At 40.4% G+C, this 27,592-nt stretch overlaps 1 protein-coding gene across 4 annotated transcripts in view; it reads right to left on the bottom strand.

Moving 5' to 3' along the window:
• jph2 (junctophilin 2) overlaps positions 1 to 26,205 on the bottom strand; it is a 36,014-nt gene extending 9,809 nt beyond the window's left edge. For 2 of the 4 annotated variants that reach the window (XM_061904128.1, XM_061904127.1), the window contains exons 1-4: positions 25,406 to 26,203; positions 21,391 to 22,207; positions 3,367 to 3,485; positions 1,960 to 2,831 (exon numbers count right to left, since the gene is read on the bottom strand). In XM_061904128.1, the coding sequence (XP_061760112.1) occupies positions 1,960 to 2,831; positions 3,367 to 3,485; positions 21,391 to 22,207; positions 25,406 to 25,784 (2,187 nt within the window). In that variant the 5' untranslated portion in view covers positions 25,785 to 26,203. Of the gene's footprint in view, positions 1 to 1,959; positions 2,832 to 3,366; positions 3,486 to 21,390; positions 22,208 to 23,664; positions 25,101 to 25,405 lie in introns of those variants that run through there. The other 2 variants (XM_061904129.1, XM_061904130.1) reach the window with 2 other exon arrangements.
• Positions 26,206 to 27,592: the final 1,387 nt, after the last annotated feature.

Below are 27,592 nucleotides of genomic sequence, written 5' to 3' on the forward strand. Positions count from 1 at the left end.
GTTTCACTAATTGTGGTTTGTTCTGTGTCGTGTTTGTGTCTCCTCTCAATTGCTCTGTTTATTGCAGTTCTGAGTGTTGCTGGTTCAGGTTTGGTTTTGGAATTGGATTGCATTGTTATGGTATTGCTGTGTATTGTTTTGTTGGATTGATTAAAAAAAAATGATTTAAAAAAAATGAGAATAGATTCTGAATCCCAATCAATGTTGAGTTACCTGTTTTCTCAACAATAGCCTCATCTTCTTTAGCTGACATTTATTGCGATGCCTTCAGCTGCACGTTTAGAATGACTTAATTCTAGTTGTGTCATCCTGTTTACTTATGCGGTATCTCACAACCAGATGAGTGGGAACATTCTAATTGACCACCATGTTGGATTGAGTTAACAATCCTAACAGTTGATCACCGTTATCGACATGAAATGTATGGCGATGATAAATCACGGTCATATAACTGTCCAGCCATACGTCAAGGTCAAGCAAAATCTCTGGTTGGCTTACCTTCAATGAACTTTTAAAAGAAGCCTTCTAAAACTGCCAGAGAGTTGTTAAGCAAGTTAAATTAAGCAACCAGAAGACTTGTCCTGGCTGTTTGTAGTGATAATTATTTTCAGTAATATTGCTACTTTAGTACCAAATTGATTCTAGCGCGCTAATATTACTTTGATACCTGATTTTTTTCACTACCATTAGTATCAAAAACTGTAGAACACATTTTTCTCAGCGTGTGAGAACTGAACTGTCGAAGACGAAGCCAGTTACGTTGAAAAAATAAGTCAGTGTTTCCATATATTTACTTTTATCATGGAAGCCTGTCTCAAATACGGATTTGATGTGTTTGGTTTTCACTCGCTCATAAACAAATTATAATTAAAAGTGATGCATTGTTACATCTAATACACACCTGCTTTGCCAAAGAAATATTTAAACTAGTGGTGTTTAAAATGTGGCCTGGGGGCCATGTGTGGAACACGGCTCTTTTTTCTGGCCCTACGCACATTATAGAAATACAATTTACAAAAAAACAAACCAAAGAAATACAGCAAAAAGGCATAAGGTAATGAGAAAAGGCTGAAATGTTGTTACTAATTGTTAATCCCAAAAGTAAACGCAGCGTTTTTTGTTTGTTTTTTCTGTTTGTGTTAGGTTCGCTCGTTTTTCTTCTAACCTGCCTATTGTACAGCACTTTAGCTACTTTAAATGTGTTTTATAAATAAAGTTGATTTGATTTGATTTGATTTGTTGGTCACTTTGACACTTTATTGACCCTGCTAGTTTTACTGGCACAACAAAACAGGGATTCTTTTCTTTCCCCCCTTAAAGCAGGGAATACACAAACTAGCAAACCCTGATGGTTAACAGGTGAACATGTTTTATAAAGAACATTGTGTACATGTTAACAATATCTCATTGTTTTTTTAATGCTTAAAGACTAATCATAATTAAAAATACAAACATTTGTCTTTGAATACATTTTAATTGTTTTTTTTAGCCTATTTCATTACAAATTACTTGATGTCTCGCTCCCACCATATATTTTGTGTTTTATGTACTTAAAGGCTGCGCACCACTGTTTTTTTAATGTAAAAAAAAAATTACTGTTTTTGGTATTTTTGAGAATTTTTATAAGGAATTGTTATTTCGATCTACGGGGAAAAAAAACACTGCAGTTGTTTTTCCAATGCATAATTACCTTTTGGCAGCTGCTACTGTGATTTTAATCCTGTGCAAAAAGATGTTGAAGCACAGTGATCTTAAATACTTTGAAATAAAGTAGTGAATTTGAAAGTACATGGTCTATTTTTTTGTTGTTGTATTGTTCGTCCTATTGAATAATAATAATGATATCAAAATTGTATTTATTACTTTGTATATCTGTATCGGCTCCTGAAATTCTAGGATTGTGACAAACCTGTTATGAATGAATGAGAACAATGCTAATTTGAATATTTTCTGTCTTACCTCCTGCTCCAAAGATTCTGCAGTCACTTCGTTATTTGAACTCCACACTGTGGCCTTCAGTCGGGCCTCTGTTTTGGGATCCACTTTCAAAGCAGGTTTAGTGTTGTTGCTTTTGACTTCAACAGGCTTGGGTACTGTCTTGGGTTCAGGTTTGGGTACAGAATTTGGGGATGGCGTTGGGCTGGGTTGTCGTTTTGGTTTTGCCTCTGTTTTGCTAGAGGGCCTGTTCCTCTCCAAGGATTGCTCTCGATCATGGACTGCTGGAGTTCTTTCAGGCTTGAGATCATTGTCTTTGGAGTACTGGGTGGCAACTCTGCGGGTTACTATTGGGCTAAAACGAAGCTTTTCTTCCTCGTCCGTGGAGACAAAGCTGTTCCTTTTAGATTGGGACGTGGCCTCTGAAGTTTTTATCTCTGCATCAAATTTCTGCAATGGTTTGATCTCCAGATCGGATCCCTGCTCGTTCTTGCTGCTGTGGCGACTCGGTGTCCGAGTAAGACTGCGCCCGCTACCCGCCTCCGGTGCGTTGGAAGCAGGAACAGAACTTGAAGGTGTAGTGGGACGACTACTGGGCCTGCTGTTGGGTTTACTGCTACCTTTACTGCCACTGCCTCTGCTGGCTCTGTCCTCATTCCAACTGCCAGGACTTAGAAGGTTAGTTTCGTCCTTGATGGCAATGCCTGGACTTGGGGAGGGGGTTCTTCCTGGGGAGGAGTCAGGCATTAAGCGGTCTAGTTCGTTAATAAGAGGGCTTTCAGGTGGTGTGGGCACTGGCTCCTCCTCAGCCAACAGTGGCTCGTGCACGGCGGGATCTGTGTTCTCACTTCCCTCTGCGACCTCCTGCATAGCTTTCTTTTTCAGGTACTCTGGACCTTAGAATCAGAATGTTAGACAACCTCATTATTACATCTGACTATATTGGATATATATATATAATTTTTTTTTTCTGTTCTTCTTTTAATGTATTTCTTAAACATATTTTCCCTCGCTCACTGTGTCAAATACAGGCTGTAGTTACAGGGTAAGAAAAGACTAAGTCTCATATTAATTCAACAAAAAAAGACTTGCAAAGCTGTTGGATCGCTGTATTTGCGTATGTTGCCAGACGAGCAATGAAACTGATATAATCCCTGAGACCAAAACGATGTTCCATTTTTAGACATTCAAATGTGATGACCTCGGCAGTGAGCCGCAGCCAAGGATCCAATGGGTCGAACTGCAGTACAGAGAAATACTATGGAATTGTTAAGCAGTTTATTTTTCAATTGTAAAACACACATGAACTGTTACATGTTCTCCATTTACATGCCTTCTCTATGCATTTTATTAACGAAATATGGTAGGATAACTACAATTGTTACCAGCTGCAAAATAGCATAAATGAACTTAATAATATTGTCCACTGACCTGGCTGGTAAAAGGAAGGTGAGAGCTCTTTGGCCACCAGTCTGGCAATGCTGGATTCGCTGTTGGAGGCTTGAGCGGCCTGGTCGGCTCCTTCTGACTTGGCCTTGGCATGGGTGGACCTGAGGGTGACAAATGCAGCACAAACCATCTGTAAATGTGGACATTACCCCTGTGAGGGAAAGATATTTAACATTGCAGAGCACGGCGACAAAAAACAAAAAGTAAGGATTTAACATGAAAAACATGTTGATTTAAGAGAGACTTGATGCAAGTTTAATAAACAGATTATTAAAAGTCACCTATAATGCAACAATTGTTTTTTTAAATATAATAACAATAATGTTTTTTGCAACTTCAAACAACCATTTGTGTGTCTGCAAAATGTATCTGTTTGAGTGTGCTTATTATTTTAAATATCTTATTATTATAAACCCATCCATCCATCCATCCATTTTCTACCGCGTATTCCCTTTCGGGGTCGCGGGGGGCGCTGGCGCCTATCTCAGCTACAATCGGGCGGAAGGCGGGGTACACCCTGGACAAGTCGCCACCTCATCGCAGGGCCAACACAGATAGACAGACAACATTCACACTCACATTATAAACCAATTATGTTAAACATTTCAAGTCAGTTAAAATTAGGGATGCTGCTACCTATTGTATTATTTTAATAATCATGCAATCTATTGATTAGTTTATTTAATTAACCAAGTAATTGGATAAAACACACTTTATTGCCTAAATGTGTATATTTGAGTAAATAGTTGAAATGATGCTTGCCATAACCATCATTCTTTTTTTTAACAAATGCACATCATCAACATTGAACTTGTACTTTTAACCTATGTGCGTTAATAAAAATAAAATAAATCTGCAATTTTCCGCCACACAAATCCCGCTACCAACACACCACTGCTCTCATATGCGCTCCATTGCAGTGGCCGCGTGAATACTATGTCTGCGTATTTAAAAAAAAAATAGTGATTTTTATTACCAACACTCATTAAACGATTAATCAAAGCAACAGAATACAAATTAAATATTTTTAATAATTAATTCAATCACTTAAACAGTCGTTGCAGCACTAATTAAGATTTAAAAAACATTGTAACTCTTTTCATACATTGAAACTTACCGGTTTTGAACATTTCATTGAGTTCGGATAAATAATAAAATACTTTATTTTCTGGACTACATAATTCGCAAACACAAAATTATAAGGTACAGATATATATGTTGTGAAATGAGTTGTTTGTACAGAAATATTTTTTTAAATGTTTATTTACACACCTTAATTCTTTCCAAACTAAACCGGTTTCTCAAACCAAACAGAAGTCGTCATGGACCCGCTAGCTGCGTAAGCTAGCCCTCTAATCTGCCAAACAGACTCAAAAATTCCACAGTGACATCTTGGTAAATTTACTCGGGAATTTGTGAAACTGAAACACTACAAAAAGAACTGAAACACTTGTAAACGTGTTAACATATTAGCTTTTGCTAACAACACTAGCCTGATTACATTGCCACTAGCATGTACAAATATTCATGAAAACACTATCAATCATGTGACGGTTTACTACGTGTGAATTGGTTTAGTTATAGTGTAAAACTTAAACGTTGCTTGGAGTGATGAATGAAGAATTCTTCTGAGTAGAAACTCTATGGACGACTAGAAGACGAAACGGCACTTGTACTTCTGGTTGAAGACACTAAGCGGAAGGACGTACTGTGGACGTTCAACCTGCAGCACCTGCAGTGAGCAGACTTGTCCACGAGATGATACCATAGCACAAACAATAACACACTTCTTAAGTGTCTGTGTTTTACAAAAAACTGTTTGTTGAATACAAAACATTATGTCCGTTAGCGAAGAAAAATCCATAAATTAGCCGTACTGTTTTGTAAGCCGCAAAGCTCAAAGCGCAGGAAAAAAAGTAGCACTTATAGTCTGGAAAATACAGTGTGTTTTGTGTTTTCATCACAGCTTGAATCTTAAGTCAATACAAAAAAAAGGGAATTCACTGCATTATATGTTGCCACTAAAGTTACTGTAACTTTCCTAATGCTAAAGTTAGATAACCCTTCTGTATGCTATATGTATACTTGTTTTTATGTCATCAGTTTTTGTTAAATAATTAAAGCCGCTGACACAAGCTCTGAGAAGTTTTCAGTTTTACATTTTGTTACCTTACTCTACTGAAAATGAACTGACCGGTGATCTTAAAACCGAGGTACTTTCCGAACTGTGGTTATGGTGTAGACATGGGGTGGCCAAATTTGCCCTGGTGAGTCCTTTTGTTGGACCTGCCAAATGTTGGGCTACCAAAGTTAAAAGATGTTCATACTGACCTCAGTTGAAATTGCTGTGTTTGAGTTGTAGAGTCACACCCCTCCTGTACTTCTTACCATATTTATCATTTTCACTTTAAGGACTTATTTCACATTAACAAATATGACAGCAAAACATTAAATTAGGTTGAAAACAAAAACAACAGAAATATGCTTATTTTTGTTCTGTAGCCAGTGTTTCTGTAGATAGTATTTCAGTACATCATTCATACACGGGAATTAAACATGGTATATATGACTATCATTTCTGGCATTATTATTATTATGTATTACACTTAACACAAATCTATCTGAATGCTGAAATTTAAGGTGTTTGATGATTTGTTACTTATTCTTGACTGTGATTAATCTGTGGCACTTGACAAATTGTAACCTCACACTGAACTGAAAATAGCCGCCAGGGCCGTGAGCGACTTGGTGGGTTCCTACTTGGACACTCATAAGGTGACCTGTTAAACGAAAAACATGCTTTTTTTGGCGTACCAGAACATGATGAATCATATGTAGCGCTGGGCTTCACTGTAACCGCGGTGGGAGACGAGGAAGCTTGTTCCCATTATTGTTAACAAGCTTACAATATTATCCAGAGGTATAGTTACAACAATTTTATGACAATTTTATGAAGGGTGTGGGGGGGCGCGCAAAATATTTTGTTCTTCCAATAGGGGGTGTAACAGAAAATAAATTAGATGCAATTTGTTAGAACAACATGCAATGATTTACTTTCAAAAATATTTGGCTTTATGCAGACATATTTGTCTACATCATGCTCTTAAACTGAAGAAATCGAGAAAAAACTATAGTGTTTATAAAGTAATGTAATCATAATATAAAATAATAATTTAGCAAGTAACCATTTGAAATGATATGAATTTGTATTACTCATTACTGTAACATTTTAAATGATTGCAATGTAATTAAGTTAAAGTACCAATGATTGTCACACACACATTAGGTGTGGCGAAATTTGTCCTCTGCATTTAACCCAACCCCTTGTTCACCCCCTGGGAGGAATCATTTTGGTGATTTAACCCCAAGTTCCAACCCTTGACACTGAGTGCCAAGAAGGGAGGTAATAGGTCCTATTTTTATTGTCTTTGGTATGACTCGGCCGGGGTTTGAACTCACAACTTACTGATCTCCGGGCGGACACTCTAACTTGAAAGTAAATTACTTTGTTTTCCTAAATGACTAAATAACAAAAACACAAAATGGGCTCTCATTTCTGTAAGCAAAACTTTAACTTAATTAAATATTGAACATCTTAAAGTTGGAAAAACTAGGTCAGAAGTTGTCTTTTTGTCTATTGCCATCACATGATCACGGCATTCTCGCTCGTTCGTCCGTGTTGATGGGTCAATAATGCCCAAGCTGAACTACTGGACATCTGGTTCTGTAATCTTATTTTTTCCTTCCAATTTTTTGTTACTTTGCGGCGAGTAGGGAGGCTGTTTTTATGTACTTCCTGTGTGTGTGTGTGTAAAGATAGCGCCCCGCTCTCCGACCAAGACAAAGATTGTGAATGACTGAAAATAGGGCTCACTGCGTTCAGGTAATTGTAATGTTACAGGGTGCTAAAAGCGAGCACCAATAGACTAAAAAACAGCTTTTACCCAAGAGCCATAGTAGTATTAAACAGGCACTGAGTGAGCACAATATGTCCATCATGTCCTCATGTGTAATGCTTAATTTTTTTTATATTTTTTCGGACTACAATGTGCAATAATGTTATATGTATGTGTGTATATATATTCATATGCATTCATATACATAGATACATCTCTATCTTTTTTTTTACTATTTATATTACTATATTGTATATCCACCTTAGGAGGATCTGCTCCAAATTCGTTGTTCTTTGAACCTGTTCATTGCAATAATGACAATAAAACTTTATTCTATTTTATTCTAATGTTAAATAAACATGCTCTGTTTGAAGCATGAGACGAACAAACACAAAACTCAACAACTCCGATTGGTAAACATTTTTGTCACTCAAATGCTGGTGACGGCGGAGAAAAACAAACAAAACCCTCCACCTTTTTCGATTTTGTTATCACACTAAACTTTGATGTCGATTCGATGTCAAGTCCTGGATTTGCTGCTTGTGTGCATGACTTAAGGCCTACTGAAACCCACTACTCCCCGCCAATACGGACGGTTTAGTTAAATAACAATTTTAAATTTCCCGCGGAGTTTCCTGTTGAAAACGTCGCGGAATGATGATGCGTGTTTGTGACGTTATTGGTTGGAGGGGACATATTAGCCCAGCACCACTTACGGCTAAAAGTCGTCTCTTTTCATCGCGTGTTGCTGAATCTTTTGCAATTTGTTTAATTAATAATGGAGACGTCAAATAAGAATGCTGTTGGTGGAAAGCGGTGGATTGCAGCTGTCTTTAGCACCGAAACACAGCCGGTGTTTCTTTGTTTGTTGTGAAGCTTTAACACAGAGCGGTCAAGCGAACATGTTTCTCTACGTCAACCAGCAAGTTTTTGGATGGGAAAATTGTGATATTAAGTCGGCTTTTATCGAAGACTTGAGTGGATTACGCGACCTCATCCTGCAGCTCAAAAAGGCAGCTGTGATCTTGGCTCCTCGGCTTCTCTCAGAGACACTGGCGTTCACCCCAGCCAGCCGACTCTCAGGTATGACTTTATAATCTCACTAAAATACTATTAACACAATAAGCAGAAAAGGGATTTTCCAGAATTGTCCTAGTAAATTTGTCTAATTACATCTGAAACTCTCCCACTGCCGCCACCTGGAGCTGTCGCCTTTTTTTTTCTTTTTTCTTTTTGTTTTTTTTTTATTAGTGCTTCACTCTAACTTTCCTCATCCACAAATCTTTCATCCTTGCTCAAATTAATGGGGAAATCGTTGTTTTCTCGGTCCGAATTGCTCTTACTGCTGGTGGCTCACATTTTAAACAATGTGAGAATGTGACGAGCCCTCACACCGGTGACATCACACGCACATCGCCTGCTACTTCCGGTACAGGCAAGGCTTTTTTATTAGCGACCAAAAGTTGCGAACTTTATTGTCGATGTTCTCTACTAAATCCTTTCAGCAAAAATATGGCAATATCGTGAAATAATCAAGTATGACACATAGAATGGACCTGCTATCCCCGTTTAAATAAGAAAATCACATTTCAGTAGGCCTTTAGCTTTCTTTCCGTCTGCAGCAAAGTCTTTCCAAACCCATTCACAAAGACAACATGGTCACCGTCAAATCTTCTAAACTCTAACTAGCAAGATTGTCCTGGAACTATTAACACGTGTAAACACCATACTTGATTAGTGCAAACAAACTCAAGTACTGTAGCAGCAGCCACCATGGGAGCACATGCAGTTGTTTAAGGCATTGTCAAGATAATCATGCAGCTCTTAAATAGACTGCTAACTCGCAGGAGCCGTTGTATTGTCACACATCAACAACTGGCTCAAGAATTAGACAGCAAATGGCATAGAGTCTCTCAACTACATGCGACATTTAGACTTCATGACTGACTCCAGGAATGGTGGGTGCTTTGGTAATTATTGTCAGGGCTTTTATTTACTTGTACTGCAAAAAAGAGGGTTTGCTAATAGAAATCAATATGCAGTTCCCAATGAAATGGGATTAAAAACTTTGATTACCCCTGAATACATACAGGACAACAAACATCTGTAATAGCATTTGAGACACTTTAATAAACTGTTTACATACTTTGTGTACTCGCTGTGTAACCGCTTACTTCTATTACCCATGGCACTGTACTCTCTTGTAGTTTTTGCATTTTCCTTTGTTTCTTGCATTGACCAAGAGAGAATTTTACCAAGTAAAATGTTTTGTGTGTTAAACATATTTGGCTAAAAAATCAGATTTTGATTCTTTAATAATTTTTTGGAGGAGTATGAAAAAGTGGATCATATGGACATTTATCAGTGCCTCAAGGATGTTGCGATCACGCCAATTCACAAAAATTTAAAGGGAAACTGCACTTTTTTGGTAATTTTGCCCATCGTTCACAATCATTGATATGACGATGCATTTTAACTTGTAAAAAAAACTTAAATAAAATTCTGCTTACAGCAGAGCCAATGTGAGCTTATTTCTTCCCCTCAAAAAAAAAAAAAAAAGCCACCAATACTTCATTTACTCTTCGTGACTCAAATATTAACCAAGTATTGTATGTTCTCCCCGTGAATGCGTGGGTTCCCTCCGGGTACTTCGGCTTCCTCCCACTTCCAAAGACATGCACCTGCGGATAGGTTGATTGGCAACACTAAATGGTCTGTCTATCTGTGTTGGCCCTGCGATGAGGTGGCCTGCGATGAGTTGGCGACTTGTCCAGGGTGTACACCGCCTTCCCCCCGACTGTAGCTGAGATAAATGATGCGCATCTTCGCATCCATGTCCAATCTACAAACTTTTCTCACACCTTTTGGGCAATCATTGACATGTTTGTAAATCAAATTTGTCCCAGCAGCCCTCAAACGCAACTTTCCAAAAATAATTACAAAGGTTCATTCATTCACCAATTAATAAGTCATCTTTCACTTATTTTCCAACAAAAATCACCACTATGGATCGCAGTTGCGCGCAAAGTGTTAATATATACAAACGAAAGTTTACGATCAACAATGCACAAATGTGTACGAGAATGTGTGCAACTTGTGGACAACAGCACAGACAGCAGACAATAGGGCAGCCATTGATCATGATGTAATTTCTAAAGTTGTGGTCTTTAAGATTTCTTGTTCAACATTATTGTTTACTCGTTTTTGTAGGGATGAGCAGATCGGTCAGCCATTTTTGTGAAAAAGTACATGATCGCCATTGCCGATTAATTCCTTTTAATGGAAAATCACAAAGGCTGTTCCCATCTGGCTGACACTGTTTTTATTTTTAATCCCCCAACTATCAAGCAGCTAGCAGCTAATTATGTGTCTCCATGCACCGTGTGGAGCCGCTTTCCTAAATAAATAATAATAATCTCCATCACGGCACATAAACGTAATTTCTTGTTATCTAACAGCAAGTGTTATTATCGGGTATCATTATCACTGAAGGATGAGGCTAAACAAGTTACACACCAAGAGCTGACCGTGAAGCTATCTCTAAACAACAGAAGAAATAGGTTCTTTGTGAAGTTTAAGAAGTGTAGATGAAAGCATGTTTCAGCTGAGAGTTAACAGATATTAACAGGGGATTAACGAATAGATTAATAAGAGACTAAAGAGAAGATAAAATAACAATTGTTGGTGTGTCAACATTGTAAGAGAAGGGTGGTGTTGAGATTTAAAAGGCTTTTTGGGATTCCTAATTATATTCATACTCAGTTAAGCTTAGCTTAGAATGTATTTCAATGTTGCTTATTTATTGATGATGCCTATTGAATATTCATGCAAACCTAAGTTAGTATTGATTCTATTATGCTTATAATTATATGTAAAGTGAATCTCTGATGAAACCTGTTAAGACTTTGCAGAACTTTAGACTAAACCTCAAGACGGGCTGGGATTACCTGCCGTAAAACAGTCAAACAAGCTAAAGGGAGTGAACAAGGGGGGCATACCAAGGCCATGACTTTTTGAAGGTTAGCAAGAGACTGATTTTCATGGGAATTGTGTTGATGGATAAACACTTAACTCAAAAGAAACAGCAATAAACCAAAGAAAAGACACAGATAAGGTTAACATATACTGGCAACATTAACGTCCTGAATAGGACGGTCTAACCTTGTGAAAGTCGCCCAACTTGCTAAAGGAGCTAAGAGATTTTCCCTTTTGAAGTTCTTGTCTCTCACACAACCCAACATGCAGTTGTGGTGACTGTATTGACAACAACCTACAACCTCTCTAAGTATACTGCATGTCTTTGTGTTGATGCAAAAAAATGTAACTGATTGAATATGGAAAAGAGTGTGACAACTTTCTCCTTTTAATCAAAAAAACACGTGGCAAGTGGAAAGAAACAGGTGAAAGGAATTCATCACCGAACAGTGGATTGCTCCATGAATCGTTGGTGTTGATACCAATGGTAGTAACCGTATTTGATTGATACTCGAGTAATTGGGTAGATATTTTCAGTTACTCAAAATCATGTTTACAAACTCTAGGAATATTTCCCTGGAAACACGAAGACTTCGAGGGCAAAAACCAAAGGATTTAAAATAGTAATAGATTGTAGTTTTCACTTTTGTGTAGCTATTGGTTACTATTGACTTTGTTTTGATCAAAAAATTGTTTGTACAGTAATAAAATAAAATAAGGAACCAGATTAAATATTAAGCTGATGTTATTACAATGGTAATAGTACTCACCATAAATAAATAAAAACATGTACAGTTAATACATGTGATCAGTAGTGGTATCGGCCAATCTCCGTCATGGATGATTAGTAGAAAGAGTCTCTATAAAGAAGTTCTGCAGCCTCCGTAGCAGAACCTCCAGGTTCTGTAACAGATTCCACCCAAAAACGGATTAACTCGCTGGAGTATAAAGACAATATAACATACATCCATAAACATGGATGTTTATGCAAAAGTGCAATATATTTTTTCGTACAGTAATGTATTTATTTATATTTGCACCTTATTGCTCTTTTATCCTGCACTACAACAAGCTAATTCAACAAAGTTTTGATATTATCTGTACTGAAAAGTTCAAATTTGAATGACAATAAAAGGAAGTTTAAGTCCATGCATGCATAAAAATACAAATGTCTAACAAGACAAATTTCCTCTTAAGGTAATGTGGGGGGCGTGGCCTGTGCACCTACAGCGAAGCGGGGTGTGGCAGGACCGGCTTCGTGATTGGCGACAGGTGAGTGGATGACACAGCTGAAAGTGTTGGTCAGGCCGCTGGGAAATGGTTTTCCAGGCTGCGCATTTTAACCCCATGTCTGGGCATATGGGCTATAATAAAACACTCAATCAGGTCATGGTCCGGTTCTATTGGCCCGCCATCCAGGCAGACGTGCACCGGTGGTGCGCTGCCTGCCCGGACTGCCAGCTGGTGAATCCGGCGGCCACACCGAAGGCACCTTTGCGCCCATTGCCGCTCATGGAGGTCCCATTCGAGAGAATTGGGATGGACCTCATCGGACCATTTCACCCGAGCTCACGGGGGTATCGCTGTGTGTTAGCTTTGTGGATTACGCAACGTGCTACCCCGAAGCAGTGCCCCTGCGCTCCATCTCTGCAAAGAGTGTGGCGCAAGCACTGTTTTGGGTCATCTCCAGAGTTGGAATCCCGAAAGAGATTCTGACTGGCCAGGGCACGTCCCTTATGTCACGCACGATAAAGAAACTGTACGGATTATTGGGAATTAAAGCGATCCGCACCAGCTTGTACCATTTACAAACGGATGGCCTGGTGGAGCGGCTAAATAAAACGCTAAAAACCATGATCCGTAAGTTTTTGCACAAGGACAAACCGAATTGGGATTTTATCGCAATAGGCTGCAATATAGATTGAAATGTGGATTTTAAACCATAATGCCCAAACCTACAACTGTTTTTATCACATGCAAATGTAAAGAGCTTCCTAGTTTGTCATCTGTTTTCTGTCCTGCTGCAGTTGTCCTGCAGCCTGCTGATGGTGAGATATTCTGTCATTCTGGCATGTGCCACTGGATCTGTGTGAAGGGTCCTATTTAACTTTTGTGTGTCTCAAAAAGATGGCGAGCAAGTGTGAAGGATTGACTTAGCTTCTATAAAAAGACAACTCCATGCTGCAGAACATAACTAAAAGTGTTTGCCAAACTGAATTTCCTATATATTGAGTGTTAATTTCAACAGTCTTATTGAGGTTGATTGAAAGTTTTTTGCAATGTATCTAATTGCCCAAGAGTTATTTTTCCTCCGGATCAACATTCTCAATTCTAACATCCCAAGATAGACACATACCCGAGATGATCCTCACACTTAAGAGCGCAATGTTCAGTTTCTTTACAAAAGTTGGTACCTGCTGCTAAAGTGCAAAGATCAGCAGTATAAGCCTAGCTGCACAATTAAAGCTGGGTGGTTTACATTTACTGTATACTCCTTTATCACCCGAGTACTTGCTTGTGTGGTGTGTCATATTTATATCCATGGAACCATTTGACACCACAACTGACGCAAGATGGACCTAGTTCTGTGACCTGCAATTGTTAGCAACAGACATAAAGCTTAGAGCGGGTGACGAAATGAGCTGGTGTTGGGTGGAAAATTGTGTGGCTATTTTCAAACGACTGTTTGTTCCAGCATATCTCCTCACCTACAGTAGGAGAAGCAGCTCTAGGTGGCGTGCACTGACTGCAGTTGAGCTTAAGAAAACAGTTTGGGTGTGTATCTGTGACGAGGCAGAGAAACAGAGGGAGGGTGGGAGATAATCAGCTGTTGCATTCCCCTGTGATTGTGATACAGCGGGAGTGCGCCTGTCCATATTTAGTCAGGGCTCCTCCGTGACAACGGACCCCTGAGTGTGCGTCATTTACACTCTGTTCCGACACACACGACCCCTCCAGACGCCCGTCTGCCATCACATACAACAGAATAATGTCCACACTGTCTGAACATCAGCTAAACGATTCACTAACTGGTCTGTAGAGGCAGAGTCTGGCTGTCCGTGCAGCAAGCATGTCAGCCATGTATTTTAACCCCTGTCTCTATTGCCCATAGATCAGATAAAGAGAAAAGCTGTCATGTCTCCCCACATATATAACAACATGCCGGTGTAATGGTTTTAAACAGTTTGTGGTTTTACAGAATACAAAACCAAGGAGCCTTTGTGAAATACGTTCTTTATACTCAGGGATACAGTATGCTTATCATTTAAAAATATAAACGTTTAGTTTCGAGACAATAAGAATAATTATTGAAGTTTTTTCCGTTTAACTTCATGTGTGCTGAAAGAATGGGTCCTCAGCATTTTAGTCCAAGGGCCATCATTTTTTGTCCGCACTCAACATCATTGTCTAATTTGCACCACTGGCCATTGTGCAAAAACATTAAACATATATTTAAAGCAGGGCTAACAAAGTTAACATGTAACTCATGCGATTATTTACAAAAAAAGATTACGTTAATTGTGTGAATGTGAGTGTGAATGTTGTCTGTCTGTGTTAGCCCTGCAATGAGATAGCGACTTGTCCAGGGTGTACTCCCCCTTCCGTATGAATGCAGCTAAGATAGCCTCCAGCACCCCCCACGACAAGCGGTAGAAAATGGATGGGATGGGATGTTTTGGGGGTCGCATTTCCAGAAAGTTTAGGACCAACGGGCCAGACTTTGTCCTTCACTATTATTCTTATTTTAACGATAGTTAGAAATTGCTGAAAAAAACAGCCCTTTTATGCAAAACACGATTGTCCACTGCAGAGGATGCTGATTCTCGAGGGGTTAGAATGTCAATGCAAGGATCTGCCAAACCTTAAAGGTTTTACTACACCAAATTGCTGGTCCTATAAGAAAACCCAAACGATGCATTTACAGTGGTCCAAGTTCCTCTATACAACAGGAGAGGTCTACTGTTTTTTTAAAGACCTATTGGAGAAAAGCTGGTCAAAATCAGGCAGCACGGTGGGAGAGGGGTTAGTGCATCTGCCTCACAATACAAAGGTCCTGAGCAGTCTTGGGTTCAATCCCAGGCTCGGGATCTTTCTGTGTAGAGTTTGCATGTTCTCCCCGTGACTGCGTGGGTTCCCTCCGGGTACTCCGGTTTCCTCCCACCTCCAAAGACATGCACCTGGGGATAGGTTGATTGGCAACACTAAATTGGCCCTAGTGTGTGAATGTGAGTGTGAATGTTGTCTGTCTATCTGTGTTGGCCCTGCGATGAGGTGACGACTTCTCCAGGGTGTACCCCGCCTTCTGCTCGATTGTAGCTGAGATAGGCGCCAGCGTCCCCAGCGACCAAAAAAGGGAATAAGCGGTAGAAAAATGGATGGATGGATAGTCAAAATCATCTACTGTATATGACAGAGCTTTAGTGTTTTTAAGAATCGCCAAACTGCAAACATGTTAGTCTTTCCTAAATTTTGAGATGAATTTGGGGCCGGTGTGGTGTCATTCCTGGGCAGCCAGTTTTGTAGCCCTGCGCTAATATGTCAGTAATGCGCCTCACAATATTTGCGGTCATTACATCTGTATTGGCCTCTTTACTGAGTACAGTATAAAATGTCTTTATTGCAATGAAAGCCTCTCAATCTCAATTTCAAAGAAGATAATCATCCACTGCAGTAAACACGTTGACAAACTAAAGGTCACCAAGTGTGACTTAGCAGTGTACAGACATTGTCAGTGAGTTGAAAAACAATGATGCAATCAACGCTGTCCAATAAATCTTTAATAGTGCTTATACTTGTAGGGAAATATTTGGATTTCTATGTGCTGGGACGGTGGTCTGCAGTCCATCAGTGGAAGTCCTGCTGCTGTAAACAACAGGATTGTTTCAGGTGCAGAAGAAGGAGACACCTTGTAAGGTCAAATATGGATCATTTTCAATAAGACTACATAGTCACTGAGGTAAAAAAAAAAAATCTGCTTAAACTTTAACTATTTCTTTTAGCCTTAATTCTATTTGTCTTAAAGACCTTCCTTCAGAAAGGTTTATGTATTGAAGTCTTAAAATGACTACTTCCCCTTGTTAAAAATATACAATAAAATAATACGTGTATTAACACAATCTGTTTAATGCTTCTATTAATGTCAGTTGGCATTGTTAGTGGACAAGGCAAGTGGATTAAATAAGTAGCAGCTGCTGTCTTCAGCAAAATTAAAGTTCATAATACAATTTTCCTGCTTTATACTAAACAGTACACTGAAGTGTACCTGGCATAAAGACAGGAACCAAAGTAAACTTGCTAAAGCTGACGATGTCTCCTTGCCAACGTGGGCATTTAGCCTTACATCCTACAGAAGGTCTACTAAACTGGTGGCCCTAAATTTGGCCGGGAATGACACAATACCGACCCCCGAGTACAATTTCAAACTTATGAGACACACATTTATGAAAAAAAAAATCCTAAAAACATTAGAGTGCTCCTGTTGTATAGAGGAACTTGGACCATTGTAAACACATTGACAGATCCTTGCTTAGACAAACAGAACATGTCGGTCCAAATTTATGATTTATATACCTGAGGTGTTTCTCAAGGCACCCCTTTTGGTCCTCTCCTTTTTGGCACTTACTTATTTTTTTCGCAATGTGATTTATTTAACTAATGTGTTGCTGTAACTGATTTACTTCAGATGCAACCATTAGTTGGTTGTTCAACGTCTGTAGTTATACCAGCCATGTTCTTTAAGGCAGTGGTTCTCAAATGGGGGTATTGAAGGTATGCCAAAGGGTACGTGAGATTTTTTTTAAATATTCTAAAAATAGCAACAATTCAAAAATATTTTATAAATACATTTATTGAACAATACTTCAACAAAATATGAATGTGAGTTCATAAACTTTGAAAAGAAATGCAACAATGCAGTGTTGACAGCTAGATTTTTTGTGGACATGTTCCATAAATATTGATGTTAAAATGTTATTTTTTTGTGTAGAAATGTTTAGAATTAAGTTCATGAATCAAAATGGATCTCTATTAAAATCCACAAAGAGGGCACTTTAAGTTGAGGATTACTTCTATGTGTAGAAATCTTTATTTATAATTGAACCACTTGCTTAGTTTTCAACAAGTTTTTAGTTATTTGTATATCTTTTTTTACAAATAGTTCAAGAAAGACCACTACAAATGAACAATATTTTGCACTGTTATACAATTTAATAAATCAAAAACTGATGACATTGTGCTGTATTTTACTTCTTTATCTCTTTTGTTCAACCAAAAATGCTTGGATCTGATTAGGGGGTACTTGAATTAAAAAATGTTCACAGGGGGTACCTCACTGAAAAAAGGTTGAGAACCACTGCTTTAAGGTTCCATCTTAGGTTCTCTCTTTTTTGTCAGTTGGGTTCTTCAACTGGTGGCCCGCGAGTTCAGTTCTAAAACTTGTGAGACTCACATATTTGTGGAATATTCTTCAAAACACTGGAATGCTGTCGTAGAGATGGTCTTTGACTAGCTTTTTTTGTAAAAGGTCCTTAAAAACAACAAAGCACTCCTGTAACTCTGACCAAAAAAATAGACCAAAATCAAATGTCTACTGTAGAGGACGCTCGTTCTCTAGAAATTTTACAAACTGAGACTGATGGTAAAGGGTCAATACCCACCACCAACACCACTCTAATGCGTGGTCTTACCTGGGCTGAGGCCCAGTGGCCCCCGATTTTGACGGCGAAATACAGTGATTGGTGTTTATACATCTGTCAATCACAGATTGCTCAGCCTTGTGTAGTGACTGTGTACTTTGTCTCTCAAATGCGTTGTGTTTACCCACAGTTTAGAGCGGGGCGCGAACCCATGTCACATGTCTGACAGGCATGCTTGCTGACTTCTGAGCTAAAAGCACAATCTCACAGATGGGATCCTGATGCAAAACATATTGGACCTAGGACTGTGCCCATATCTGACAGCCTGGCTCCATAGTTACATCTCAGGAAGGAGACAGAGAGTGGTGGCAAATGGAGCTCATAGCCCCTGGATCGAAGTTACATCTGGGGTGCCACAAGGGGGTGTTGTCTCCCAATATGTCTTCCTCCTTTTACATGGCCACCTGGGATGCTGTGTTTGAGGACACCCTTGATGTTGGATATGCAGACGACATCGGGCTATTGAGAGTGATCCCCATATCAAGCATCATGTCAGACACAACCATGTGCCAGGAGGCACAAAGGCTGGACGAATGTGCAGGAAATAAAAAAATAATACTCAACGGGAAGAAGTCGGTAGAACTCTGGATATGTTTTGCCCGAAATCCACCACAACCTCTTGCACTGATGTTGGGAGGACAGGAGGTCCCAGCCGTGGAAACAATAAGGTACCTGGGTTACCACCTCGACCAAAACCTCACTGGAGATGTGCACATCGAGAAGGCAATAAAAACCGCCTCCAAGCGGCTGCACTACCTCACAGTCATGGCGAGACATAGACTACCTGCAGACGACCTTGTTACGATCCACACCACTCTCATCAGGCCATGTCTGGAATATAGCTCAGTGCTCTTAGTGGGCTGCTCCGAAAAACAACAGGCAGAGCTAGAGCGAGTCCAGGAACGTGTCTGTAAAATCATTACGAGGAGAGCTGGAAACATCTCACAACCCCTACCATCACTCCAGACCAGGAGAGAGGAGGCTGCAGTGAAGCTGGTCAGGAATATGCATGATATACAACATCCTTTGCATGACCTGCTACCTCCAACACGAGGCAGCCGCACTGCCAGGACATTGAGAAACCAACATAAGATGGCTGAACCCGAGCCCAAAGCCAAGACAAAGAGACTTAAAAACTCTATCCTCATACTTGCCAACCTTCCCGGATTTTCCGGGAGACTCCCGAAATTCAGCACCTCTCCCAAAAACCTCCCGGGACAAATTTTCTCCCGAAAATCTCCCGAAATTCAGGCGGAGCCGGAGGCCACGCCCCCTCCAGCTCCGTGCGGACCTGAGTGACGGGTATAAAGAGCGTGCCTGCCCAATGACGTTATAACTGTAGAATGATCGAGGGCGAGTTCTTGGTTTCTTATGTGGGTTTATTGTTAGGCAGTTTCATTAACGTCCTCCCAGCACAGTAACAACACACAACAACAGCAGTCACGTTTATGTCTACCGTGAGACAGTTCGTCTGCCGTAAACAGCATGTGACACTCTTAAACAGGACAATACTGCCATCTACTGTACATGCACCACAACACCTCCAGGCAACTTCAACCCTTTACTAATCCTCCTCCATTCACATCCCATCTCCCCGGATTGTAAATAACCTAATGTAAATAATCGAATGTATTTCTAATGTATATACCTGTTCTTATGCTATCTGAACTCACTATGTTCTCTGCTCGTTGTACATATCCTACTAAGTAAGACCTACACTGTTTCAATGTCCATTTCTCTGATGATGCAATTGTTGATGACTGATATCAACCAAAGCTCCTCGTCCGACCCCCCGGATTGTAAATAATCAACTTGTGTGATGACTGTATTATACTGATAGTACATATTTGTACTACAAATTGATTAATATGGACCCCGACTTAAACAAGTTGAAAAACTTATTTCGGTGTTACCATTTAGTGGTCAATTGTACGGAATATGTACTGTACTATGCAATCTACTAATAAAAGTTTCAATAAATCAATCAATCAATCAATCATGCATATGTGACAATAACATCTACGGCTTTTGGAAAGTGCAGCGTACAGCTGTGCACACAACAGCTGTAAATATACTCCTCCCCTCTTAACCACGTCCCCAACCACGCCCCCTGCCCAACCCCCAACCACACCCCCCACCCCTAGAAATCAGAAGGTCTTAAGGTTCGCAAGTATGTCTACCCTGCACACTGCAATTAAACTGTATAATGTCACTATCTAATTAAAGAAGTAATACAGTCATATACCAGAATGCTAATAGTTTTCATGCTGCTGCTGCCTTGAAAATGTTTTATGTTTTTTGTTTTTTATATAAAATACTGTCTGTTCTTTTCATTTTTTATTTTTGTTTGTTTGATATTTATTGTAAAGTTCAGCTGTTTTTTCAGTGGGGCCTTGGCTCCACTGCAAGCATGAATTAATAAAGTCAAGTCAAATCAATTGCAAGCCCTATTTTTGAAGCTAACTGGCCTCTGTTACACTCGCACAGACGTGCATGTGCTGGTCGCCAAGGAGATGTATTCATGAACAAAATAATTTTTATAATGGGTGGTATTTTTGCATTATTTGTTACCGGTTGAGTAAAATCATGTTTTTTTTGTTATTATTTTCGAAACTTTGTTTTTGGGTAAGTCCCCCCACCTAGGTTAAAGCGCCCCACTCAAACTACTCAGTGGCCTAGTGGTTATAGTGTCTGCCCTGAGATTGGTAGGTTGTGAGTTCAAACCCAGACCGAATCATACCAAAGACTATAAAAATGGTACCCATTAAATGATAAATGGGTTGTACTTGTATAGCGCTTTTCTACCTTCAAGGTACTCAAAGCGCTTTGACACTACTTCCACATTTACCCATTCACACACACATTCACACACTGATGGAGGGAGCTGCCATGCAAGGCGCCAACCAGCACCCATCAGGACACAACGGACGTGACGAGGTTGGTACTAGGTGGGATTTGAACCAGTGACCCTCGGGTTGCGCACGGCCACTCTCCCACTGCGCCACGCCGTCCCTCAGCATCAAGTTGGAATTGGGGGTTAAAACACCAAAAATGATTCACGGGCGGGGCACTGCTGCTGCCCACTGCTCCCCTCACCTCCCAGGGTGTGAACAATGGGATGGGTCAAATGCAGAGGACAAATTTCACCACACCTAGGGTGTGTGTGACAATCATTGCTACTTTAACTTAACTTTAACTCATCCCCCACCCTACTTTGGTTATTACATTTTTGGAAATGTGGCCCCCAAAACAATTTGGTTAAATGTTCCTGTCCAATGTTGCTAGTTTGAAAAACAAAACAAAACTAATGCAAACTGTTTGAAAATGACCAAGTATTAAAAAAGGTAATTGTATTATTTTTCTCTCACACCAAGTCAGTAGTGAAATTGGCTGAATTTGAAGGACAAGTTCATAAGCATTAGTTAAAATTCTGATCTTACCTCGAAGCAGCAATCTCTCCTTTCTGCTTGGCGATGGCAGCAGCCCTCTGAGCGCCTTCGACAGCTCGCTCCACCTTGTGCTTGATCTTGGTTCCCTTCAGTTGGATCACTCTCTTCTTCACAGCCTTCACCAGCATGTTGTTCATGTACTTGCCCTCTTCTTTCCCGCCCTCTGCAAAGGTGGTACAGCCGTAGCCATGTCTCTGGTTGTTCAGCCATTCGCCTTCATACTTGAGGCCGCTAGATCTTTCGCTTATACCATATCCTGAGCGCTTGTCGTTTTTCCATTCGCCCATGTAGACCTCTGTGGTGGTGGCATCGATGTCTGCCTCCACCGGAGGGAAGTCGTCTGCTCCGGCCAGACTCTCGTCCCCCATACTAATGGTAGAGTTGGTGTCGCTGACATTGGAGCTCAAAGCCGATTCTGTCCTCAGGAAGCTGATCTTGCTCTTCTGACTTGATAGCGAAGTACTTGAGTTGGATTTCTTCAGTTTTCCCAACAGAGCGCTCCTTTGAAACAGACCTTTCTTCTTGGGTCTCACTGCTTCTGGGTCCACCTGGAGAGTGAGGGCAAAGCCTCCCCGGGATGGTCCTAGCTGGGCAGTATTGGCGACAGGTGTCTCCTCATCGGAAGCACTGGTGGTGGTGATGACAGGGATGTCTTGCTGGAGGACTGTGCCATTGCTGTGCTCGCTTCGTAGGGAGGTCAAGGAAGTACGGAGAGGGGAGCGAACGACTGCTGCCATGCCGTAGGGGACACTCTGCCGTACTCCATAGCCATGCCGCATCCCACCAGTGAACTGACCCTGGAAAGTACCTAAAACATTCAATTAGAATGAGCTCAGTCTAAAGCACTTAGTCCCTGTAACATGACAATCTGGTTATCTGAGCCTATGATTATCTAACAAGTAATAAACCATCAGATCCGGTTTAAGTCCTGCTTTCTGTGAGGAGTTCCCCCTATGGGGTTTTCTCCCTCTATCTGGATCTGGATCTGTTCCCCCCCTATAATCACCCCCCACTTGTCCTCCAATTTAGCAAGTTTTAACTTACAAGTATCAAAGTTAAAATGGTTCTAAGTAAATAAGTTCAGTAGTAAGATTACCTTCAGTGAGGGAAACCTACCACTACGTGGCATAGGTTTAGCACTGTACTTTATTATTGACTAGGGGCCTGATCTACTAAGATCCAAACACCCCCGTGTGTGCAAACTTTCAAATGTTTTGTACTATTAATGGATGTTTTGCATGTGATCTACTAAGATTGTGTATATATCAATAGCAAGTGCAAATGTGGCGCATATGTTTTTTTAAACAGGAGACATATTTTCTATATGAAAGAACAAATGCCATTAAAAAAAACAGACAACAAAATGCATTAATTTAATGTTTGAACCAGCCCCTTAAAGTACCAGTAGAGTGGAAAAACGAGTTGCCTTTATATTAAAGCTATTATCATATAAATCTGATTTTTGACACCAACAAACTTCCAAAGTTTGCGAATACATAGATATGATCAAAATAGTAAAAATCTCACGCAGATTCCAGAGCTATTTTGAGAGTTAATGAGCAACCCAGTCACGTAATCCGTGACGTATAAGTAACAACCACAGATCCCTTCCCCGTCAACAACTATGCGAATGAGACAGACTTTGTCAGAACCAACAGCGATTTCTCACGGAAAAATTATGATCCACAACCTTATATTTTTGAGCTTGAACACAAAAAAGATGAGTAATATGTTTTACAAGCCGACTGCAAAACGGATGCAGCTTTATTGAAACACTACAGCATCAACAGCATTGCTAAGTGCTAAACATACAAAATAAACATAACAAACCATAATAAAGCAAACATTTAGTGTAATATTTCTACTCTCGCTTGGATGCCGATCGAAAAGACGGTCACGTATAAGATACATAACTATCGAGGAGCTCGTCTGAGAAGTAAAAGAGGAGCAACGTTCATTTGTTGTTGTTATTCAGTGTTTTATTGTTCATAGTTAATATTGTAAATCCAACTTTCTTTATTTTAATGTATATTGTTGGTGTGCCGTTCAGTAAAAAACTGTAAAATTTCATTTCGTTTTGTTGAGGTACTCTGACATAACGTTTGTAGAATTCTATCGGACAGTGTGATTTTGGTATTGGTCTTCCTGGGGAAAAAGGGACCCAAAAACACATATTGTATAGCAGATTTTTACAGCTAAATGTATACATATCATTAATACACACATACACCTTGGTCCCCCCAAGAAACATTTTATTCTCTCAATGCAATAGGGTAAAAGTATGTAGACACACACAAATAGGACAAAGGATTCTCTGTCTAGCGGCCTCTACATGCGACCCCTTCCTTTTTCACTGCCATTAGTGTGTAACTGTGTCACTATATAACTTTAATCACCAAAAAGGATTCCCGGGCACCGCCACTGCTGCTGCTCAGTTCCCCTCCCCTCCCAGAGAGTGATCAAGTGTGAAGGGTCAAATGCAGAGAATAATTTTGCCACAACTAGTGTGTGTGTGACAATCATGGGCACTTTACATTTTTAACTTTTTAAAAAGTGTTAAATATGGATGCAAAACAGCACCAGCAGAACCCGTTCAGCATTGGTAAGTCACATTGCCTGTGCTTGCTTAATGATTATTAAGTTAAATTTAAAGTACCAATGATTGTCACACACATATTAGGTGTGGTGAAATTATTCTCTGTATTTGACCCCCTTGTTCCACCCCATGGGAGGTGAGGGCAGCAGTTAGCAGCCGCGGTGGCTGCGCCCGGGAATTTTGGTGATTTAACCCCCAATTGGGGCGACATACTGTAGCTCGGTTGGTAGAGTGGCCGTGCCAGCAACTTGAGGGTTCCAGGTTCAATTCCTGCTTCTGCCATCCTTGTCACTGCCATTGTGTCCTTGGGCAAGTCATACCTTACCCGCATGCTCCCAGTGCCACCCACACTGGTTTAAATGTAACTTAGATATTGGGTTTCACTATGTAAAATGCTTTGAGTCACTAGAGAAAAGCGCTATATAAGTACAATTCACTTCACAATTCCAACCCTTGATGCTGAGTGTCAAGCAGGGAGATAATGGGTCCCATGTTAATAGTCTTTGGTCTTTGAACTCACGACCTACCAGGTCGGTATGTTTGCATCTTCACCTCAAAATATTGTGGGTGTTTTGATAATCAGCATCCATTTGACGTATTCATGAAGACAAACACGCTAAATCGACTGTGCTCTCTATTTTTCTCATTGAAGAGACGCAATCCTGTGCGCAGGAGCTTAAAGAATCATCTTTGTATGTGCTATCAAGTTTACACATATTTTAGTAAACGCAAACCTTTTAGAAGATCAGGCCCTATGTGTTTTAAGAGCTAATGAAGCTCTGTTACCAGTTTGCTGATATCTTTTCCGCTCTGTTGTCAAAGTCTTAAGCTGCTTTTAGCGAATTAGAATTGACTTTTAGTAAAGGATTGATTTTCTGGAACTGATGTTTTGCTCATTCATGCCAACCTTTGAGAAGTCCTCTGGGCGTCTGGTCGAATGCTAAAATTGACATGTGTGTGGATTATTAGTGACGGCAATGCAGCCGAGAGGCCAGAAGGGCAAGGGGGCTGTGGGCTATTATTACATCTGCACATTTGGTACACTACACCCCCTTTGCTCCCCACTGTCACTTCCACTCGCTTGTCCTCAGAGCTGATGAGTCAGCTGTGGAGGGAAAGAACTGTTGTCACACAGTTGAATCTCACTGCTGTACATTTTTTTGTGTTTCTTGATACGACTTCTACCGACTCCTTTCATTTAAGCAACCTGAGAGCTTGTCCTTCAATAAACAAAATGCCCAGTAATATTATTTTTCATGATGATATTACTATCACGCCTTTAAGTTGACATTTTTATATTTTTGCTATAGCGCTTGTCATTGTTGTGTTTCTAATATTGTGACTTCTTTTTCATGGCTCATTTTTGGCACCACAATGCATTCAAAGTTGTGATAAAGCTGCAAACCTTACCTCCATCTGCGTAGGTTTCAGTTCCATAGCCGTCCTGGAGGCCATTGTTCCATGTCCCCTCATATTTTGCCCCACTGCCAACACTGACTCGGATGCCATACCTCCCCTTAAAGCCGTGTGTCCATTCGCCTCTATAAATCCAGTGCCCTTTGGTTTCCACCCCGAGGCCGTGACGCTTGCCCTGAGACCAGTAGCCCTCGTAAGTGTTCCCACTGGGCCAGGTGTAGACCCCCACTACCTCGAAGCCATAGTTCCAGGACCCGGAGAACTCGCCCTGACCCTTCGGGCCGGTGCAGATGCCGTGGCCATGCGCCTTGCCGCCCTCCCATCCTCCACAGTACGCGCCGCCGTCATCAAACTCGAAGCGACCGCCACTCATCTCGGCTCAGACACACACCCAAAGCTTTGGAGCCTGTAGCACGGCTAAAGATTAAAACCCGCGTCAGACCCACTTCACCCTCAGCTGACATCAAAACTTCCTGGAGATATCCAGAGTGCTCAACTTGAGTGGACCTCTTCTGCTTTGTAGATTTCTGATCGTCGCCATGAAGATTTCGTTGCCAACTGTCAGGAACTTGTGATGGCTCTTCTCCACTTCAAAAAGGTTCATTTGTAAAGTTGCAAATAAAAGAGGAGAAGAATGAACCGGATTATTGTTGGGTGATTTTCTATGGCTGTGTCGAAAATGTCTTACATGGCTTTCCAGGTGGCCATGGAGAAAAGCCCCTCTCCCCCCTGTCCCTGCCACCCAGCAGTCTGGATCCTCACTGGCCCTGCTGGGGGGAACATTTGAGCAGACCTAACAAGGCGACCAACACACACACCTCAACACACACACACACACACACACACACACACACACACAGTCTTCCAAAAATACAACCCAATCCTTACTCTGCTGCCTGCCAGGAGCCATGCCAGAGTCTTCTACTTCGGGACTAAGGTGCATGCCTTTGGAGACTCCTCTTTAACTGACTTTGATAGAAATCATCCTCCGTTCAACCATTGGACATGCTGCAAAATTCCCCCCTGAAAAACATAAAACAGTCATGTTCTCTCTACTTATACATTTTACTTTTATGTCGAAATTTGTAGACTCATCAATACTATACTTCAAACCTACTTAATGTAATAGTCATGAAACATGTGCATGACTTTATTGTTGAAAAAATATTGACTAATTTGTATGCTTCAAGGACTTCAGAGAGTCTTTGTTGTCATTGTTTCCATACTTGCAAGACATTAACTACCTAAACTTCCATCCATCCATCCATATTCTACCGCTTTACCGCTTGTCCCTTTTGGGGTCGCGGGGGGTGTTGGAGACTATTCAGCTGCATTCGGACGGAAGGCGGCGTACACCCTGGACAGGTCGCCACCTCGTCGCAGGGTCATCACAGACTACCTAATCTTATGAATATAAAATAATAGGAATTTGTTTTGTAAAAACAAAATTCAAATTCACAAGGTTTTCAGCAAGTCATTATAGTTCACAATGTCTGAGGGAGAGTTTTTAATGAATATTATCACTCTTACATATTTTTAGTCCCTCTGTTGGACAATTTGTAAACTAGAACTACAGGCTTCTTAGAATCCATCCATCCATCCATTTCTTACCGCTTGTCCCTTTGGGGTCGCAGGTGGTGTCGTAGCATATCCCAGCTACACTCGGGCGGAAGGCGGGCTACACCCTGGACAAGTCGCCACCTCATCGCAGTGCCAACACAGATAGACAGACAACATTCACACTCACATTAACACTCGCACTAGCATGAAAAAATTATATATCAAACATTTTTTTAAATGTGGTTAATACTTGATAAAAGCCCAATACATTTATATAATTATGTGCACACTTCAAACATGTGTATGAGAAATATCTGACATAACCTTTAAAAATATATTTTAACTATATGGAGACATTTGAAATTAAACTTGATGAATGAATACAATTGTATCCCACTGGTGTGCTTCCCTCTGCTGGACAATATTCATAACTACAACAAAGTCATCTGGGGGGTTTTGGCAACGCCAACGAGCTTTAAGCCCAAAAAATATAACTGCAAAAATATGTCAGAAATGTATGTTCTTTATTGTTGACATAATCTTTAGACTAAGGCTATCAAAATGATGCGCCTAATCACAAAATGTATGGTCAGTTATCAGTTTAATACAGTGGTTCTCAAA

The sequence above is a fragment of the Nerophis ophidion genome, linkage group LG06 (assembly GCF_033978795.1).
Source record: "Nerophis ophidion isolate RoL-2023_Sa linkage group LG06, RoL_Noph_v1.0, whole genome shotgun sequence".
Lineage (NCBI taxonomy): Eukaryota > Metazoa > Chordata > Actinopteri > Syngnathiformes > Syngnathidae > Nerophis > Nerophis ophidion.